This window comes from Gorilla gorilla, chromosome 6 (assembly GCF_029281585.2).
Source record: "Gorilla gorilla gorilla isolate KB3781 chromosome 6, NHGRI_mGorGor1-v2.1_pri, whole genome shotgun sequence".
Taxonomy (NCBI): Eukaryota; Metazoa; Chordata; class Mammalia; order Primates; family Hominidae; genus Gorilla; species Gorilla gorilla.
Window position 1 is genome coordinate 152,563,196 of NC_073230.2, and position 19,991 is coordinate 152,583,186.

The window sequence follows — 19,991 nt, forward strand, 5'->3', positions numbered from 1 at the left end:
CCTGAGAATGATGACTTGGCCAGGGCCCCAATGCCATAGGCGTTAGAGTTTCGCTTAAGCTTCGGAAGAATGGAAGTGGTGTCCTCCATGGAGAGCTGGGATGGGAATGTGGGAGGAAGGGCAGAGGAATAAGAAGGTACGGGCGTGCTTTATACATGGAGGAGGTTCATGGTTTCCAGGAAAAAGCATTCGAGCTAGGGCAGATGATAAGAAAAGCTACTATACCCAAGAGTCCCAAGGAGGGACATATCCCCAGTGCTCTGGAAAACTGGGGCACAGGTTGAGAACGTGAGGGCTCACAGTGCCTATTGGAGCCAGGGAATACCATGCTGGTTGGAAGGTGCAAGGGAGAAGATGAGGAGGAGGAGTTCGGGAGGATGGGGAGGTCTGGGGGCAGCTGCACTCACGTTGATGCCGTCCCAGGAGAAATCAGTTCGAGTTTGCTGTGAGGAGAGAGGAAAGGGAATGGGCATCCCAGTCACTCGCAGGAATGCAAGGAAGCCCCCTTCCTCAGAGGGCCTTCCAGGAGTGCGGGATGTGGGGAGGGCTTTCCTGAGGTTGATGCCGCTAACTGGGTTCTCCATGTGGACTGCTTGGCGTGTGTTGTGAGAAATGTTCTGTAGAAGTGTCAGTCTGAAGGAGTGTTTGGGTTGTTGCCTTGGAATTGAGCAAGTGCAGGCAGCCAGAGACTTGGGGTGGCTGAGTGAGGTCTCACCTCAGTCGATGGCCGATGGAGGCTGCTCCCGTGCAGTGAGCTGGTGCTGTCCATGTTGATTTGATCGACATCCTTCAGGCCCTTCCAATCCACTGCAATCACCTCATTCCCTGAGGGGGCCAGAAGGTTAGCCGCCCGCCCTCACCTCCCTGTGCAGCCCAGGCGACACCCTGGGGCTAGCCCTTCACACCCCTTCCTTACCCCAGCTGCCCATTTCCTCTTATATCCCTGCACTCTCCAAATTCTAGGGGAGACAAGTAGTAATGCTGAGCCCAAATATTCAGTTTTAGCTCGACCCAGAATAGTGCACTCAGAAAAAGTGATGTATGGCCTTATTTGTTGTTGTTTATGTGGAGGGGTCAGAGGTTGGGTTTTATCAGAAAACCAATTATTCCGTCCTGAGGACTCTTGGAGGGTTTCTGTATGGGAGCTGGGCTTTTTCTCTATTACAAGTCTACAGATAAGGGCAGAACTGCTCTAGTGAGGAACTTTTCTCTATGCTTAGGGTGGAAGGGATGTGTCTCCCCCCGTGGGCCCTTCCTAAGAGTCCGTGAGTCTGACTGACTGGAAGAGGACTTCCTGGGAATTGAGGCAGGAGTTGGATAGCAAGGAGTTGGGTGTGTCCTCCCAAAAACAGTGAGCAGAGAAACCAAGGGTGAGCTGGAGGCATTTCACCTGACTGTGGGGAGACAAGTGATGGATTAAAGTGGAAGGAAGCTGGTGAGCAGAAGGAGAAAAGAGAACTTTTTAAAATAGGAATTAAGAAAATAGGAATTCAAGTCAGAGAGAAGACAGAAGATGGTGGGAGGGGTGGACAGGGTCTGAGGGCTGAGTGGGAAACTGCAGGACTCAGGGGAAGGAGGGTCCTTGTTACAGCCGGGCCAGAGCTCCTGGTGGAGGGAGACTCCTGGACTGAGGGCAGGATGGTGCCCCGGAAAGTCCTGGGGAAGAACTGCTTGGGTCTTCATAAAGGGACTATTCAAGCAGCAGATGGCTGCCTGAACCATCTGACCGTACAGGCCCTTTATACTCATGAGGTTTTACAATTGTGAGTTTAGGGGTCGGCTCCATTTTTGGGAAGGGGAGCACTGAATGGGGCTGGGCACGAGGAGGCGTTCAGCACATCAGCAGGGCTGGGGGAAAGGAAGGGGCTTGTGGTGAACCGGACTGAGGGAGGACCCTCCAAAGTTGGCCTGCTGTCCCCTGGGGCTCCGCGGGGTGGTGACTGGGGGAAAAGAGGAAAGATGGCCCTCCGGACACAGCAGGAATGGGGCAGGTGGAGAAGAGCCTGAGGAGAAGGGAGACAGGGGAGGGCGGGGTGCGGGGGGAGAGGGGAGCGGGAGGTGGCCTTTGTGAGAGACGGAGAGCTGAGTCAGAGCTGTGGGGGGCAGCGGGGAGGGAGAGAGCCGCGGAGAAGGGGTGAAAGCAGAGGAGGAGGGGGTATCCATGGAAATAAACCGGGTCGCAGGGAAATCAGGCTTCTGGAGAGTGAGTTTGTTTGTAATAATAATACGAATTATTCTCTCAGCCTGAGGTCACCGGGAGGTGTAGGCGGGAGAAATTGGGAGTTGGAAAGGGGAAGAATGGGGGAGGGGGTGGGAGAGGGCCGGATGAATTCGCTGAGCGGCGAGAGTGGAGTGGGTGCCTGGGTGGGGGTCAGGGGCGGTAGCCAGGCAGAAGCTGGAGGGAGAAGATGGATTAGGAGGCGCCTCTCTTCCCTCCCCGCGTCAAAGGTAAATAAAGAGCCGGCCCCGCCCCGCCGGCCCCCGCTGACAGGTGCAGGCGGGTCCCCGGCCGCCGAGGCAGGGCCGGCCCCACCCTCCCGGGCCGCGGGCTCCCGACCCCTCCCAGCGCCTCGAAGCCCCCATCTCCTCCCCGCGTCCCCCAGCCCCTTCCCTCCACCCGGCCCTGGCCCTGTCCCTCCGGGCGTGGAACCCGGGCTCATCCCGCCCCCGCCCCAGAGGGAAAACGCACGTGAACAAAGCGAATTGGAGGAGGCAGGAACGACAGTAAAAGGCAACGGAGAGGGAGAGAGAGATGGGGCAAAGCACCCGAGCCAGATGGAGGCGGCGGCGGGGGGTGGCGTGGGGGGCGTGCGAAAGAAACTCGGGGCTGGCGCGGAGGCCGAGGGTCCTTCGCGGGGGGCTGCTCCGGAGTGGGGGATGCGAGGAGGCGCTGGGGACGGCGGAGCAGAGGCGGATGGCCTGGAGGGGCAGGGATGAGGGGACCGAGCGTCGGGCCGAGCGGCGGAGGAGAGGAGGGCGATGGAGAGGATGGAGAGGACCGCGCCTGCGGGAGGGCGACGGGGAGAAGGAAGCGAGCCGAGCGGGATGGCAGCCCCGGAGGCGCAAGAGGAGAGCGGGCAGGAAGGAGGGACAGAGGGACCGCGGGCCGACGGAAGGAAAGTGAAGGAGCTAGCAGGGCAAGGCGGGTGCGGAGCGGGGCGCCCGGAGGCGCGAGGAGAGGGATGGGGGAGGGGGTCGCAGGGCGGCCCGGGGGGCCCAGCCCTGCCCCCGCCCGGCCGCGGTACCCACCCACAGTCCGGGAGCCGATGCAGCCCATGGCTCCGGGGGCCGCCGGGCCGGGCCCTCACCGACTCGGGGCGCGCGCCGGGGGGAGCACCGGGAGCCGCGCCGCCGCCCCAGCCGCTCTGCAGCGCCGCGGCTGTCTCCGCTCGGCTCCGCTCCCCCCTCCCCTCTCCATCCCTCCCCACGGCAGCTCCGTCGCCGCCGCCGCCGCCGCCGCCGCCGCCGCCTGGCTCCCCCGCCCCGGCTCGGCTCGCCGCGGCCGGGGAGGGGGCGGCCCGGGGATTGGCTGCGCCCCGCGCCTCCCCGCCCCTGCTCCGGCCATGCCGGGGCGCTCCCTCGGGGATCTGGGGCCCCCGTCGCCGCCCCCCTCCGCCCGCCCGTGCCAAGCCCCGCTCCCGGGGCTCTCTCCTGGAGAACCCCGGCTTGGGTTTCAGGAACCGAGGCACGAACCCAGGGCCTACCCCGAGGTTCTGGTTGATGGATTTTGCGGGCCGGGGGCAGGGGATGCCCTGAGAGAAAGTGGGGTGGTGGTGAGAATAAAGCCAGGCCAAAGGGCCTTTGGCCACCAAATTCCGCAAACACTTGTTTTCTTCCTGGGGCCGCATCTGGGACACACACAGGAACGTGATTGGACACAGCTTTGGGCTCTGTGTTTCGAGTCCATCCAAACAGAACGTGAAGTCTTTGCTAGTGAATCGTATAGTCCACTTCTCTGTGCTCGCTGGACATTCAGGGGTGGGTGTGGGGATGTGCAGATAGTTGACCTCCAGGCCTGGTTGGGGATGGGAGAATATGAGGAGGACAGTTCATTCGCAGTAGACTAACAACAATGTCAGGACCCGAGGCTGGCTAGGAGACGTCGTCTTGAATCCAATTTAACTTTTCTGAGACGTGGTCTTCTCGGACAAATGAAAGCAAGGCGGTCCCGAAGCAGCAAAGAGAGAGAAAGATTGGCCTCTGGCTAGCGGGACTGGGCCAGGTAGATACCTCAAGCCCCATGGGGAGGAGATGAAGGTCTAAGTTGCAAGGGTTAAATGAGCACTGTGGTTACAGCAGGTAAGAAGTGGAGTCCAGAAAAGATGCATGAGAAAGGGCAAGGAGACCCTTTTGTCTAAGCTGTACCCAGAAAGCCCAAAGTGTGAGAGAGTGGGCAGGCGGGCATTCACAGAAGCAAGTGCCCATCCAGGCTCTGACTGCACCTCGCCCACTTTTAGGTCTCTCCGAGGTTGCAGAGAGACAAGGCAATGGGCCAGGGGTCCCTGGTGTGGGCTCCTAACAGGGAGGCTAAGTCTTAATGGATGCAACTTTCTAACCTTTAGATTATGAATGGAGAGCTACATCCCATAGGGTGGCAGATGAAGATGTGCAAGAAGAAGACACTAACAATTGAATTGCAGATTGAGGAGATGAGATTATGGTGACAGAATCCATCTTCGGTGTATGTGCATGAAGAAATAAGCCAAATCTACATCTATAAAACCGCGGGGAAGGAATGAGATAATAATCAGTTGCAGGTCTGCTTAGATTTTAATCATTTAGTGTAGTTCGTGGCAGGATCTGATACCCTATTTCAATAGTGGAGAGAATTAGAAAGCATTTTCTTTTTTCATATCTACTATTATTGGTTATATAAAAGAAGTATCAAATGGTTTCTGCTTTCATGGAATATACTGTCCAGTCACAAAGGAAAGAAGATGGAGAGATGATTAAAAAAAAAAAAAAGAACAAAGAGCCTCCATTATTCTAGCAATGCCCACACACCCCTATTATCTGAGCAGAGAAAACGCTGACAGGGGACTGGCCAGGTAAGGAGGAACAGACCACGTGGCCATTATGCTCTTGCCTTCCCACCTGAAACTTCTGTCTCCTTATGGCTCTCCCTGAGTAATACATATATTTATATATGACTACATATCTCTTACTGTGGTTCCAACTTGGATGCAAACCCCTCCCCTTGGTCTCCTTAACACAACTATATAAGGCTGCATTTATCCAAATGATTTAACATGAGGGATTCCAGGTCTTGGAGACTCAGTCCCATCTCGCATTCTGTCTTGAAGGTATTTCCAGTCCCTCCCCACTACCCACACAAAAAAAGTAAAATATTCTAGGCATATTCCTGGCCAGCTTCCTTCCTGCTCCCTACAGGTCTTCTTATACAAGGATTCTGCTACTTCTCACTAGTTAGGGCCATTGTCCCAGTCTCCTTGCCAAAGAGGTCCAGGGCACAAAAAAAGTTTAAGAACCTCTGGACTTTAAATACATACTTGGCAGGGGGGGTTCTCTAATTCTGCAGGGGCTCAACCCCCAAATAAAATGATCAGGCAAGACACTTATCCCATTTTGAAGCTGGGGTCCCCAGGAATAATTGTAGGTACTTCGGTGGTACCTGCAGGATTGAAAGAAGGTACCAAAGCTTCACACTGATCCCAACAAATGGAGAGATGGCTCCAAAACACAACTTAATCAAGTGTTCCTTTTATTTTATTGGGATATATTAGATCAAAGTTAAAGGTCTATGAAAAGATTCAATTGAGAAAGGGAAGCTCAAAGTACAAGAGAGGGGAAGATTAATTAATATTGAATGTAAATTCCTAAAACCACCTGGAGGGATGGGAGCAGAGCTCAGGGAGGGGGATGAGACTGTACAGGAGGAGCCCAGCTCTTCTTCCAGCAGCAGGGAAGACGGGGCAGATGCCAGTGGGCTGCATGTTTGGTGTCGGGAGAATGAGGGATTCCCATCTGACGGCATCTACTTTCTCTGACAAGAAGGAGGCAAGATCATTTATTGAGAGTCAGAATGAGAGAGATAGAGAAAAAAATAAAACTCACTTTAAAGTGCAAATATCAATATACAATTGATTTAAAGAATAGAGTTTTCAGTCTATTCTTACAAACCTCTAAGAAAGATATTCTTCTTGCATTGCAGTTGAGAGAACTGGGGCTGATAATTCAATTAACTTCCTTTTCCCTAAGATTTCCCAGTTGGAAAGAGAAAAAGCTAGCACTTTTTTGTTTGGCATTTTGTTTTGTTTTGTTTTGTTTTTGAGACAGGGTCTCACGCTCACCCAGCCAGAGAGCAATGGCATGATCAAAGCTCACTGCAGCCTCGAGCTCCTGGGATCAAGTGATCCTCCTGCCTCTGCCTCCCAAGCAGATGGAACTACAGACATGTGCCCCAACACTCGGCTAATTTTTTGTATGTGCCTATTTTAGTAGAGGTGGGATTTCACCATGTTGTCCAGGCTGGTCTAGAACTCCTGGCCTCAGGAGATCCACCCGCCTTGGTCTCCCAAAAGGTTAGGATTACAGGCGTGAGCCACCACGCCTGGCTTACTAATTTTTTAATTTTTATTTTTGTAGATGGGGGTCTCACTATATTGCCCAGGCTGATCTTGAACTCCTGGCCTCAAGCAATCTTCCTGCCGCAGGATCCCAAAGTCCTTGAATTACAGGCGTGAGCCATCGCACCTGGCCAAAAAAACCATCATTTAAACTCAGCTCCTCAGAGGGAAAATCTATTCTGGATGTTGTAGAAAGTGGTTTATTTGTTCACTTAATAAAACTAAAGTTACTCAACTCAGGACATTTGAATGGATACACATTCTTTCACGCTTGTCTTTCTTTAATTAAGGTGGAACCATAAACTGAAGAGAGGAATACATCTATCTACATTTCTAAATTTTGAAATGGGAAAGCAATGATCTTTCTTCAGAGTGATTTGTAGCAATAAGTCTTTGGTGCTTTCATAAAATACTGATGATAAGTGTCTTAGTCCCTACTTATCAATGTCCTTGTATGGTGTTAGAGTATCTATCTTCAGGCAGCCCTGAAGATCAGTCAGCTTTGGGGCACTCCTAGTGGTTCTCAAATACTCTATTTGCTAAAGGCCAGAAGTGAGAGTGCTGATGCTGGAAAACATTGGTAAGAATAGTCTTGGGGACTAGGTGGAAATCACGAGGGTCAGTAACAGAGGTCTGTATTCTTTTTTTTTTTTTTTTTTTGAGAAGTCTCACTCTATCACCCAGGCTGGAGTGCAGTGGTGAGATCTCGGCTCACTACAACCTCCACCTCCCAAGTTCAAGCAATTCTACTGCCTTAGTCTCTAGAGTAGCTGGGACTACAGGCACCCGCCACCATGACTGGCTAATTTTTGTATTTTTAGTACAGATGGGGTTTCACCATGTTGACCAGGCTGGTGTCGAACTCCTGACCTCAGGTGATCCGCCCGCCTTGGCCTCCCAAAGTACTGGGATTACAGGTGTGAGCCACTGCACCCAGCCTGAGGTCTATTTTCTTTAAAATCAGAATGATTTCCTAAATAATTAGTCAACAGGAGGACCAAGAGTGGGGTTTAGGGGCATTAGGTTGCTGACAAGGGACCCCATTCATACACAGGGGCAGACTCAGAGGCAAGTCATGGATGAGTGCAGGTGTTCGTAGTGTGTAAGTTGTATTCCCACAGAGTAGGAAGTGGACATAGAATCTGTCCTAGTGGTCGATATAGTTCTCCCCCGACCCCTACCTGCCATCCCCAGCTGGTTTCCCAGAGTAATCAACAGATGAGGGTCCTGGCCCATTGTGCTGGGGCACAGTAAGTTTGCTGAGGAAGGATGGCTCAGCCAGTTAGTTATAGAGGATGAGAGGGTCCATGGCAGAAGTCCTGTGGTTTCAGCATTGGTGGTGGGGACAAAAAGGCCTCACATCTGATCTGTTGGACCCTATGAAAGAGACCAGCACAGGACATGCTCATTTGACTTTTAGACAAGGTTTGAAATCTTGTAAAATATTGGGGATCTAAGGTGAGCTCACTCCCACTTTTAGTTAGATAAAAAAGCTTATCTCTGGGCACGGTGGCCCACACCTGTAATTTCAGTACTCTGGGAGACCAAGGCGGGCAGATCATGAGGTCAGGAGTTTGAGACCAGCCTGACCAATATGGTGAAACTCCGTCTCTACTAAAAATACAAAAATTATCCGAGCATGGTGGTGTACACCTGTAATCCCAGCTACTCAGGAGGCTGAGGCAGGAGAATCGCTTGAACCCGGGAGGTGGAGGTTGCAGTGAGCCAATATCACGCCACTACACTCTAGCCTGGGTAACAGAGCAAGACTCCATCTCAAAAAGAAAGAAAGAAAGAAAGAAAGCTTATCAGCATGGGCAAACGTGGCAGGCACATTCTCCTTAGTGTAGTCCCCAGGCGCACACCTCCATGAGCCAAAGCCCTCCTGCCTGGGCAGGTCAACGTCCCCAAATCACGTTCCGTAGGATTCAGCAGAAGAGAATGCCCAGACAACTGCTTCTTTGGTGACTGTCATAGAGCCTATGCTTCAGATGACCAAGGGGATGCATTTGCCCTGTGTTTTCTTTGGGAAGCACATTTGTGGGAAAGCCTGCAACCCCTACTGCAGATTTAGGGGTTCCATCCAAACATTCTGATAAGAAAGACCAAGCCAGCAGATCGCGCCTGCATATCTGCCAGAGAGCCTGGAAGAATGTCAGCGCTTTCCTGCTGCTTCCTGGTCAGGCCCCAAGCACACACAGCACCTCAGGGTGTCCTCACCATGACCAGGCCACAAGCAGCAGCGACCAGGCAGGATGCCAGGACCAAGGAGGCAGGGCATAGAGTCTGGGCAACCATGAGTCAGAGGCCAGGTGGGTAGTAAAAAATGGAGTTCATAAATCCCAGAGAGAAGAACCAGATGGGATTTTTAAAGGTCAAGCCAATCCCAGAGCACTGACAAAGAGAGGGAAAGATCAAATAAAGAATACAAGGCAGTTGTTTGTTCCAGCCTCAGTAGGCCTATCTGCCAGTTTTATATTCCTTCCTCCATGGAGAACCAATGAGAACCAGGAACAGGAAGGCTTGTCCTGATTGTCTCCGATGCCTGCCTGTCTAGTATTTATGAACTCAGGGGAGAGGGGCAGCAGATGTCATATCACACCTCTGAAGCCTCCCTGTCTCCCCTGCTGGGACCCCTTAGCCCTCACCTGTATGCACATTCCTCTAGGAGAGAGCTCCTGCCTTGTGCTTACAAGCCATCCTCCCCAGCTTCTGCCTCTGAACCACAGCCTGATGGTTGAGGCTCTATTACTACCTGTCAGACTTCTCTATCACCAGGCACAGCTGACAGCCTACCTCTCAGATTCCTGGATATATTTTCCTTCTGAGTTCCCCAATTCTTTTCCTTCGCTAGCTTTTGGGATATCCTGCAACTTCAGCTTGGATTCCTCTTACAAACACTTGTTTGGACAGAGATCTGTTTCAGCTACAAAGTCTAACTACCTGAAACCTTTTATCCTTTCCTGCAACTGATCCTGTTCCTAAATAATGTGTTTAATACATAATGGGTAGATGTAGCTCCAGTTGGCTATGTCTTTATTTAAGTGAGCCAATCAAGTCCAGAGAAGAAACAGTGAAGGCATTTTCCCGACAGTGAAAGAGTGGTGGATATATACGGCATTAGTTACAGATGACTGAGTGTTAAAACTGGGTGAATACTTAGAAATCAAGTTCCTTGCTGTACTTCCACAGACAAGGAAAATTCACCTCTCAGATTTTTACAGTCACACACTTAGTAAGTGGCTGAGTTAGTAAGTGGCTGAACTGCAACCAAAATTCAGGTCCTCTAATTCTTAGTCTAACATTCTTTTCCGTATCCTAAGATGCACCCCTAAAGCTATGTTATATTATTTTTCTATGACTTTTATTACAACATTAAGCCCCGTTGAAATAAGCTCAGGCCTCATAATCTTTTTGCTTACGGAGACAGTTCAACTTCTTGCAGATAAAACGCGTTAAAAAAATGTCTTGGCCAGGCGCGGTGGCTCACGCCTGCAATCCCAGCACTTTGGGAGGCCGAGGAGGGTGAATCACCTGAGGTCAGGAGTTCGAGACCTGCCTGGCCAACATGGTGAAACCCCATCTCTACTAAAAATACAAAAATTACCCGGACATGGTGGTGGGCACCTGTAGTCCTAGCTACTCGGGAGGCTGAGGCAGGAGAATTGCTTGAACCCAGGAGGCGGAGGTTGCAGTGAGCTGAGATCGCACCACTGCACTACAGCCTGGGCGACAGAGCGAGACTCCGTCTCAAAAAAAAAAAAAAAAAAGTTTTAAGAGAGTAGATCTCCTCATAAGCATTCTTACCAACCACAATAAAATTAAAAGAAAAAAAAAGACCACTGTTCTTTCTAACTTAGGAGTTCAGAGCTTATTTAAGAATGGGTACTTAATCCTAGTGTATAGGTTCAGACCACTGTTTGGTTAAGGTTTTGTGATGGTGATAAGCTAATAGGGACAAGGCATTACTCTCCTGGGTGGGGGTCCACTTGAAAGCTGTTCACTCACTGAATCAATCAATCACGATTATCCTGCCAGGGCACCCACACGGGCAGGAAGGTCCAAAGGACACTGGAAATTTTGAACGCCAGGTGCTGGGTGTGTTTCTCTCTTTAACTTAAAGAAGAATTTCCTTTCCAACCTCTTTGTTCATGTATATGCATGAGGTGGCTAGTGGTAGTCAAGGCTGAATTTTATTACTGATGGTGGAAAACTGTGTTGGGGGCAGGGCCAATGAATGCAAGCAATGTCTTCCTTCTAAGGTGGGAGCTGGAATTTGCCCCTTGATCTTTCTCTTCCTGGAGCTCTAGTTTCTCTCACAGCCAAAATTTTTGAAAGAGCTGCCGGCACTCATCGTCTCCATTTCCTTACTTCTCTGCACTCCTCAAATTACCCAATCTGGCATCTTCACTCTACTGAAGCAGCTCACACGGAGGGCTCCCCTGTCAGAGGCAATTGAACCAGAGCAACTCCATCTTGAATAGGAGCTGGGTAAAATAAGGCTAAGACCTGCTGGGCTGTGTTCCCAGACGGTTATGGCGTTCTAAGTCACAGGATGATATAAAAAGTTAGCACAAGACATAGGTCATAAAGATCTTGCTGATAAAACAGGTTGCAGTAAAGAAGCTGACTAAAACCCGCCAAAACCGAAATGGCGACGAGAGTAACCTCTGGTCTTCACTGCTACCCTCCCACCAGCGCCAACAAATGCCATGGCGACCTCAGGAAGTTACCTTATGGTCCAAAATGGGGAGGTATGAATAACCTACCCCTTGTTTAGCATATAATTTAAAAAAACACACACACATGAAAATGGGCAACCAGCAGCCCTCAGGGCTGCTCTGTGTGTGTAGTAGCCATTCTTTATTCCTTTATTTTCCTAATAAACTTGCTTTTACTTTCCTCTATGGACTCGCCCTGAGTTCCTTCTTGTGCGAGATCCAAGAACCCTCTCTTGGGGTCTGGATTGGGACTTCTTTCCTGTAACACCCTTAGTCTCCATGTTAACAGATTTTGTTCATTTGTAACCTTAAGTGGCACATCAGGGGCATTTCATACCCTCGTGAGGGACTCATGGTTACTCCCTCATTCCCAAACACTCTTTCCTGGTTCTCCTCTTGACTTTCCGGCTGCTCCTTCTTTGTCTTTTTTTGTTAGCTTTTTCCATTATTCATTCATTCATTCCATATTACAAGTATTTAAGGAGCACCTACCTACTCTATGTCAGTACCTCTCTAGGTTCTACGATCCAAAACTCCTGCTGTCATGGAGCTTATAGTCTAGTGAGAAGTGGTGGGGCAGAAACAGCAATACAACAATTAAGAGACTGAATTGTTTGGTGGGGGAGTGCCAAAACCCAGGATGGAATGATATATTTAAGGTGATAATTGCTATGAAGAAAAATTAAGGAAGGGCCAGGCGTGGTGGCTCATGCCTGTAATCCCAGCACTTTGGGAGGCTGATGTGAGAGGATTGCTTGAGCTCAGGTGTTCAAGACCAGCCTGGGCAACATATGGAGACCTTGTCTTTACAAAAAGAAAAAGAAAATTAGCCAGGCCTGGTGGCACATGCCTGTGGTCCCAGCTACTTGAGAAGCTGAGATGGGAGGATTGCTTGGGCCTGGGAGGTAGAGGCTGCAGTGGGCCATTATTATGCCATTGCACTCCAGCCTGGGCAACACAGCAAGACCCTGTCTCAAAACAAAAAAAAGAAAAAAGAAAAAAGAAAAGAAAAAAAGAAAGGAGAGGTGGATAATAATGAAAGGGCTGGTATATGTCATTCTAAACTGGATGGTCATGGGAGGCCTCACTGAGAGGTCAGCATGTGAGGAAGGCTATGATGGAGATAACGGGGTGATCCATACAGATGTCTGTGGAAGAACCTTCCCAGCAGAGAAACTAGCAAATGCAAGGCCCTGAGATGGGAATGTGCCTTACATATTGGAGGAAGAGTAACAAGGCCATTGTGGCTGAGGCAAAATGATTGCTGGGAGACGAGGCCAGAGAGCATGTGGGATTAGCTTGATTTGATGTAGGTAGAGCCTAGGAAAGGTTTTTTTTCAATTTGTTTAATTTTCTCCTTGCAACAGGAAGCAAGGCATCAGCTATGCATGAGGATGTGGAAGGAGATGTGGAGAGAGAGGAGAAGGTCTAGAAGCCTTCTGAGAGAGTCAGAGTGGGAGAGTGGATGGAAAAACGAGACTGGTATGTTTATCAGGACGTAGAAAGGTAAGATGGCATCTGCAGCTCACAGCCATGGAGTTTACAATGAGATCTGTCAGAAGGGCTGTATGTTTTTCTGTAGCGCCACCCAGCTGTGTGGGTGCAGGCATGGAGTTGGTAGAATTGGACTCAGCCCAGGCTGGGGTTTTGCCAAGTGAGCAACACAGGGTGAGAAAGAGGCACAGGAAGTTGAGACAGATGTAAGGGAGTGACTCTAATGATTGTCCAGGAAATGTGAGCTGGTATGGATGTGAATGGCAAGTTCCAGTGGGCCAAGGGATTGTCGAAGCACAAAAAGAGAATGACTAGAAAAATAGAAGGAGCTGGTTGGAGAAAGTGTGGCTTAAGATTAGGATTGTACAGAGATGGCTCAGGGTCTATTTAGAACTTGCTATGCAATGTGGGAGCCACCAGCAATGTGTAACCTTTGAGCACCTGCAATGGGACTAGTGTGAATTGAGACATGCTGTAAGTGTAAAATACACACCAAATTCCCATGACTTAGTGCCAAAAAAGTAAAATACCTCATTAATAATTTTTAAGGCCTGGCACAGTGGCTCATGCCTGTAATCCCAGCACTTTGGGAGGCTGAGACAGGTGGATCATCTGAGATCAGTAGTTCGAGCCCAGCCTCACCGACATGGTGAAACCTCGTCTCTACTAAAAATACAAAAATTAACCAGGTGTCGTGGTGGGCGCCTGTAATCCCAGCTACTTGGGAGGCTGAGGCAGGAGAATCGCTTGAACCCGGGAGGCGGAGGTTGCAGTTGAGCCGAGATTGTGCCACTGCACTCCAGCCTGGGCAACAAGAGTAAAACTCCATCTCAAAAACATTAAAAAATAATAATAATAAATAAATAAATAAATAATTTTAAAAATAGTGGTTACACCATTAGTGGTTACATGTTTGGGTATATAGGCTTACTCATTTATTTTTTTTCTTTTTATTCATTTATTTTTACTCTTGGCCAGGCACCGTGGCTCACGTCTGTAATGTCAGCACTTTGGGAAGCTGAGGCAGGCGGATCACTTGAGGTCAGGAGTTCCAAACCGGCCTGACCAACATGGTGAAACCCCATCTCTACTAAAAATACAAAAATTAGTCGGGTGTGGTGGTGCACACCTGTAATCCCAGCTACTCAGGAGGCTGAGGCAGGAGAATCGCTTGAACTGGGAGGCAGAGGTTGTAGTGAGCCGAGATCACACCACTGCACTCCAGCCTGGGTGACAGAGCAAGAGAAAGAAATGAGGGTGTGTGACCCAGGGCAACAGATGACTATATAGGATGCGCAGTAGTTGTGTAGTTTAATCACGTGACATTCAAAACTGGGGGATTTTAGGAAGGAGGGAGGGAGAATTGTCTGGATATAGCAATGAGAGTTCAAAGAGATATCTGTTCCACGTTCAGGGCTATGGGGAAAACATTGTCTGCCACTTGGTGGGGGGCGCTGAGGAGGTGTGTCCTCAGGGATGATCCAGGTTAGAGTAAGAAGGAGAGAGGATGCTCAAAAAAGAGGAATGCTTGCTGAAAAGGGCCTACATGCTCTGAAGGCACCCTGGACTGGTTTTCAGGAGTTGAGCCAGGGACCAAGGTGTAGCGGGAGCTAGGAATTTAGGGCTTCTTTCCATAAGTGACATTCTGGGGCTAATAAAAGGGACTTAATACGGGACTTAATAAAATTAGCTCTGGTGGTCTCCAGGTGAGCAACTGTGGGCAAGGCACTCCTGCGCTCACAGTGTAGGCGAAGTGGGAGGAGTAAGCATCCTTTCTTCACTGCTGGCAGAGACACGGAGGCCTGGGGAAGAGCAGATGTGCCTTGCATCTGAGTGAGGGTGACTTTTACTCAGAAAGTGCATACCTCCCTCTTCCACCTAACCGTAAAATGCTAGAATCCAGCAAAGCCCATATCCTAGCCCTCTCGACTGTTCATGCAATATTTGATAGGTGATTTTTTTTTCAGCCAATAATGGCTTCAAATTGCTATTTGGAGGCAGATGACTTATAAATGTGGATCTTCAGTATAATTTTCTTTTCTCTGCCTTGGACCTGGATATCCTACTGCCCACTGTGCGCCTACTCGTTCTCAGTACGTCCAGAATGAAACACACAATCTCACTCCCAGACCTGTACTTTTCAGTGGAGAGTGCCACGCTCCACATAGGTACCAACCAGAAGCTGGGATGGGCCTGTGATGTCTCTTTCTCCCTTTGTCCCATTCTTTCTGTGGACGAGTTCATGTCCTAAAAAGCTCTCTACTCTATCCACTTTTGTCCATTTCCACAAATCTCCTCCCTTTCACCTTGAGCTCTACCAGAACCTCTTAATTGTCCTTCACACATCTGCACTGGCCCCTCCTGTGACTCTCCACACTGCCCCTAAGGCGACACTTTCAAAATTCCCAAGTCTCTTCACGCCCCTCTTTTCAACCGAAAACTCTGCGGCAGTTCCCCATTGCTCTCAGGATCAAGTTGAAACCCTTTCACGTGCTCTGCAACCTCTCTGCACCCACCTGTCCAGCCTTTCCTCACCCTCTACCTCCAGTGAGGAATCTCTGTCTTGACACTCCAGCCACACCTACCTGCCTTGGGGTCTCTAGTGCGCCCACAGCTGTCACAGGGCTTTGCAAACACTTCTCCTTTTGCATGGAATATTCCTCTCCTTCCACTTTGCGTACTTAACTTCTGCTTACCGTTCAGATCTCTGCTTGGGCTTCCCTCTCCTGAGCTCCCCAACCAGGTCACATCTCCCATGTACAGGCTCTACCGGATGCATCCTACTCCTTTCTCTTGAGGTTCCTGTAACAGTTGCAGTTTTGCATTTGTCTGTCATTATTTAATTAGTGTTTATCTCCCGTAGGAGACCCTCCAAAGGCCTGAACTCACCAAGGGCTGAGATCATGCCTGTCTTTGCTCAGTATTATGTCCCCAGCACCTAACAAAGTGTCCTGCACATAGTAGGTGCCCAGTAAATGTTTGCTGAATAAATGAATGAATAATTCGTGACGCAATAAAAGTCCTTAAGCTTTACCAAATACAGGGCCTGCCTTGATCTAGAGTGAGCTTTCAATGGTTCTGGAACTCAGTTTCAGTCAGCAAGTGTATACAGCAAATGCACTGTGCTGGGCCTGCCCTACTCCACTATTCTTAGGCACACTGGAACAACTTTGCTGGAACCAGGGAGCTAGTTGAATGGCACGACTGTCTTCTGGTAGCATCCACGCTTGGGTACAAAGGCCTGTCTACTGGCTTGCTCAGGCATGTTGAGAGTCTGAGTCTGCTGTTGGTAGACCTGAATAGGTCCACCTGTTCCCTTTTTCTGAGACAGTGTCCATTGGCTACATGGGTCACATCTCTGGGGGTGGCATAAATAACTACAGACCGGGCGGCAGGAAGGGCAGCCTAAGGAAGCTTGAGCAAGCTCTGAGGGTGACTCAGAAGCACCCACTTCCTGTGTCAGTTCAGCCTAGTGGGTTTCTTTATATGAAGCCCACCTTATTAAAGGAAGTGGAGGTGGGGGAGCAACTAGAGACAACTAGTACTTGTCACCTCAAGCAAGATGGGTTATCTACCTACCCATCTCTGCTTGTTTCAACCTCCACTCTCTGCAATGTTTACTCCTGCCAGTGACTTAGTCGGCTATTTTCAGTGAAAAACACTCCAGCTTCTAGGCCAGGCTCTCTGATTTTGGCTTCCTCTGGGTGCACAGAGAATGAAGGCAGCTGATGCTCCACTAGCGGCTGCCTCGGTGCCAGCAACCTGGCTGTGCTGCTGTTGGTGCCTTGGGTCTCTTTTCCTGTCTGCCCTTCTCAGCTCCCTTGGTTGCTGACTCCTCGCCATCTGACCATCTGCCTCACTCTGCCCCTTCCACCCACCACACATTTCTGGCTGCTGATGCTTGCGGTGCCTTTGGGTGCCCATCTGGCCCAGCCCTTGGGATGAGGGGACTCCTGCCTTCTCCTGCTTCTCTGACCTCTGCTCCCTGGATGCCTTATGTAGATTCTGGTTCCCTGGTCCTGGAATCCTCACTGTTGCTTCTGATCCAGTGGGATAATAACGAGGTTACATGGTGAGAAGGCCACCCAGGTATTGTAATTAGTAGCCACACCAAGCCAGCTCTATTGGGTGGGTGATTAGAAAAATTTTTTTTCTAATCTTAACACTTATACTAAAACTATCTACTTAAGTATTTTCCCCCCAGATGGAGAGTTTCTTGAGGGCAAGAACTGAGTTTATTTTTCTTTATATCCAGAGTGCCTAGAATATAGCAATTAATTGGTAAATGTTGGCTGAACTGAGGTTGGGAATGGGAGGGAAAGTGTATAGGGGATGATGCTCTGATGTCAGCTTCCTGGGCTGACCCTAAAGAAAGAAGGAAAAGTGGGCATTTGTGGTTGTCAGTCCCAACCTTCTCTTGGGGGAGTGGCCCTCGGACAGGGCAGGAGGCTGCTCAACCTTGGCCTTGACTGCAAAGGTCTCTGGGTCTTGCTGTGTGCTTCACCCTGACCTCATCCTGATGCGCTCCCAACCCATCCATGGTTCATCATCCACCGTGTCTGCAGTTCCCTCAGGGAGAGATTCTTTTGTACTGGCACGCAGGCCAGTGGGATGAGCAGGGCAGTAAATCTGGGAGCAAGTGGGAAGCTGCAGGCCGAGCGCACACAGTACTCAGCGCAAGGGAGGTGCTCCGATATCAGGAAAAAGATACAACGGCTCTTTCATTTCTCTCCTTTCTTTTCTTTTTTCAGATTATAAAGTAATACATATTCACAGGGACAAAATACAAAAGTATAAAAGCCTTCTGTCCTCCTCAATCTACTCCCTAACATTAACTACTGTTAACAATTCTTTTTTGTTTATTTTTTTGACACACAGTCGCATTCCTCGCCCAGGATGGAGTGCAGTGGCACGATCTCGATCTCGGCTCACTGCAACCTCCGCCTCCTGGTTCAAGCAATTCTGGTAGCTGGGATTACAGGCGCACACCACCAACCCAGCTTATGTTTGTATTTTTTCTAGAGACGGGGTTTCTCCATGTTGGCCATGCCTAGTCTTGAACTCCCGGCCTCAAGTGATCCGCCCACCTCAGCCTCCCAAGGTGGTGAGATTACAGGCGTGAGCCACTGCGCCTGGCTGTGCTGTTAACAATTCTTGACATCTTCTGGAAATGTGCTATTTTACAAAAGCATGTACACATATAGCTTGCATATACAAAATGTGTGTATGTGTTCACATGCAGATAGATATATAAACAGACAGAATTTGATGGTGTCATGAGACAGAAAGAGAAAATGGTAGCCCACAGGTATAAAGTAGGGGTGTTGGGGTGAAGGCAGACTTGAAAGGGGCTGTTGATGGACCAGGTAGGAGGGCCTGAGGAGAAGTGATGGAATACAAGGATGGAAGCAAGGATGGGGCAGGAGAGTCTTAATATTTGTGTTGCAAAAAAAATTTGCAGTTTAGGAGGTGAAAAATCCAACATCCAGTTAGCCTCAGTTTCCTCAACCAAAAAATGGGATAATGATGTATATTCCTCACAGGTTTATAGCAATGATTAGAAGGGGCGAATATATATATAAACAAACATACATATATGTTTGTTTGTTTTTTGGACAGAGTCTCAATCTGTCACCCAGGCTGGTGTGCAGTGGTGCGATTTTGGCTCACTGCAACCTCCGCCTCCCAGGTTCAAGTGATTCTCCCATCTTAGCCTCCTGAGTAGCTGAGACTACAGGCACGTGCCACCACGCCCAGCTAATTTTTGTATTTTTAGTAGAGATGGGGTTTCACTATATGTTGGCCGGGCTGGTCTTGAACCCCTGACCTCAGGTGATCCACCCACCTTGGCCTCCCAAAGTGCTGGGATTACAGGCGTGAGCCACTGTGCCTGGCCGGGGCTAATATATTTAAAGTGCTTGGCATTGCACCTCAAACAATATTCTAAGCATTCTCTCAGCGTGTGCTGCTATTACAGTTGTTGATGTTATTAGGGTGCTGCTATTGTTGCTGTTTTCAGAATGCTTCACGTGGTGCCTGGCCCATGAGTGAACCTCTATCCATCTGCAGTTGGCATATGGAAAGAACCTCCTGGTCGCATTTCTCTTTCCATTTTAGAAATCATTCTTTTGTTGTGACACTGTCTTTTCCTTTTCCTTCCCTGACTGCTCTTAACTTCCTACTTTATGCTGTGCACTCTTGAAGAAAACTTTCTGGTACCTGATGGTTATAAATCCTTGGAGGCGCGTGAAGATGTTTTAGGTAGTAAAGGGCAGTGGCCATTTTCTCACTTTGTCTCCCTGGCCTGGTCTTAAGCTGTTGGGCATTCTTTAGTCAGGAACATCTTCTTATTTGCTGTACTTCGCACATACTGCCTAAGGATATCAATTAGAACTGCTTACTTAAGAAAAATGCCCAACAATCATTAAGGCCACTCTTGTTCATTTCCTGCATTTTTTTTTTCTTTTTGAGATGGAGTCTCACTCTGTCGCCCAGGCTGGAGTGCGGTGGCATGATCTTGGCTCACTGCAACCTCCGCCTCCTGGGTTCAAGCGATTCTTCTGCTTCAGCCTCCCCAGTAGCTGGGACTACAGGCTCCTGCCACCTCACCAGGCTAATTTTTGTATTTTTAGTAGAGACTGGGTTTCACCATGTTGGTCAGGCTTGTCTCAAACTTCCGACCTCAAGTGATCTGCCTGCCTTGGCCTCCAAAGTGCTGGGATTACAGGCGTGAGCCACTGCGCCCAGCCCATTGTCTTCATTTTAAGAGCATTGACTCTGCTGCTCCTCTTGAGACATCTTGGGCAGTGATTCTGTTCTTCTGGGATACTCTGGGTGTTTCTACTTGTATTTAGAATGGCTGGCTTAAAAGTCTTTGTTTGAATATTCCGCATTCTGAATGCTCTTAGTTGTCAGTAAAACTATGCCTGCCTACGCACTCTTCTATTTCTGATTTAAAAATAGGTTCAGCTGCCTAACAATTACACATACTCTATTTTGCACACGCACATTACTTAAGGAGACATTTAGAGGGTAGATAGCTTTTATTCCTATGAAGTTATCTTGAAATCATCTTCTTAACTATCTTTTTTTCCCCAAAGGGGCCATATTTTGAAGGATTTGTGATGAGACTTTTGGTCCGTGAAGCCCAAGACACAATCTCCAACATGCACAGGAAATCCAGTATCAA

At 49.3% G+C, this 19,991-nt stretch overlaps 1 protein-coding gene and 1 long non-coding RNA gene across 4 annotated transcripts in view; one reads left to right on the forward strand and one right to left on the reverse strand.

Annotated features, from left to right (window-relative positions):
- FAM131B (family with sequence similarity 131 member B) overlaps positions 1-19,991 on the reverse strand; it is a 28,799-nt gene that overhangs the window by 5,919 nt on the left and 2,889 nt on the right. Inside the window, exons 1-4 of one of the 3 annotated variants that reach the window (XM_031012643.2) lie at positions 3,250-3,449; positions 716-825; positions 408-443; positions 2-95 (exon numbers count right to left, since the gene is read on the reverse strand). In XM_031012643.2, coding sequence (XP_030868503.1) covers positions 2-95; positions 408-443; positions 716-825; positions 3,250-3,277 — 268 coding nt within the window. In that variant the 5' untranslated portion in view covers positions 3,278-3,449. Of the gene's footprint in view, position 1; positions 96-407; positions 444-715; positions 826-2,689; positions 3,219-3,249; positions 3,450-19,991 lie in introns of those variants that run through there. The other 2 variants (XM_004046397.4, XM_019031004.2) reach the window with 2 other exon arrangements.
- On the forward strand, positions 2,327-4,972 carry LOC134758962 (uncharacterized). Its single transcript, XR_010134780.1, has 2 exons — positions 2,327-2,448; positions 4,563-4,972. It is a non-coding gene; the product is annotated as an uncharacterized lncRNA (long non-coding RNA).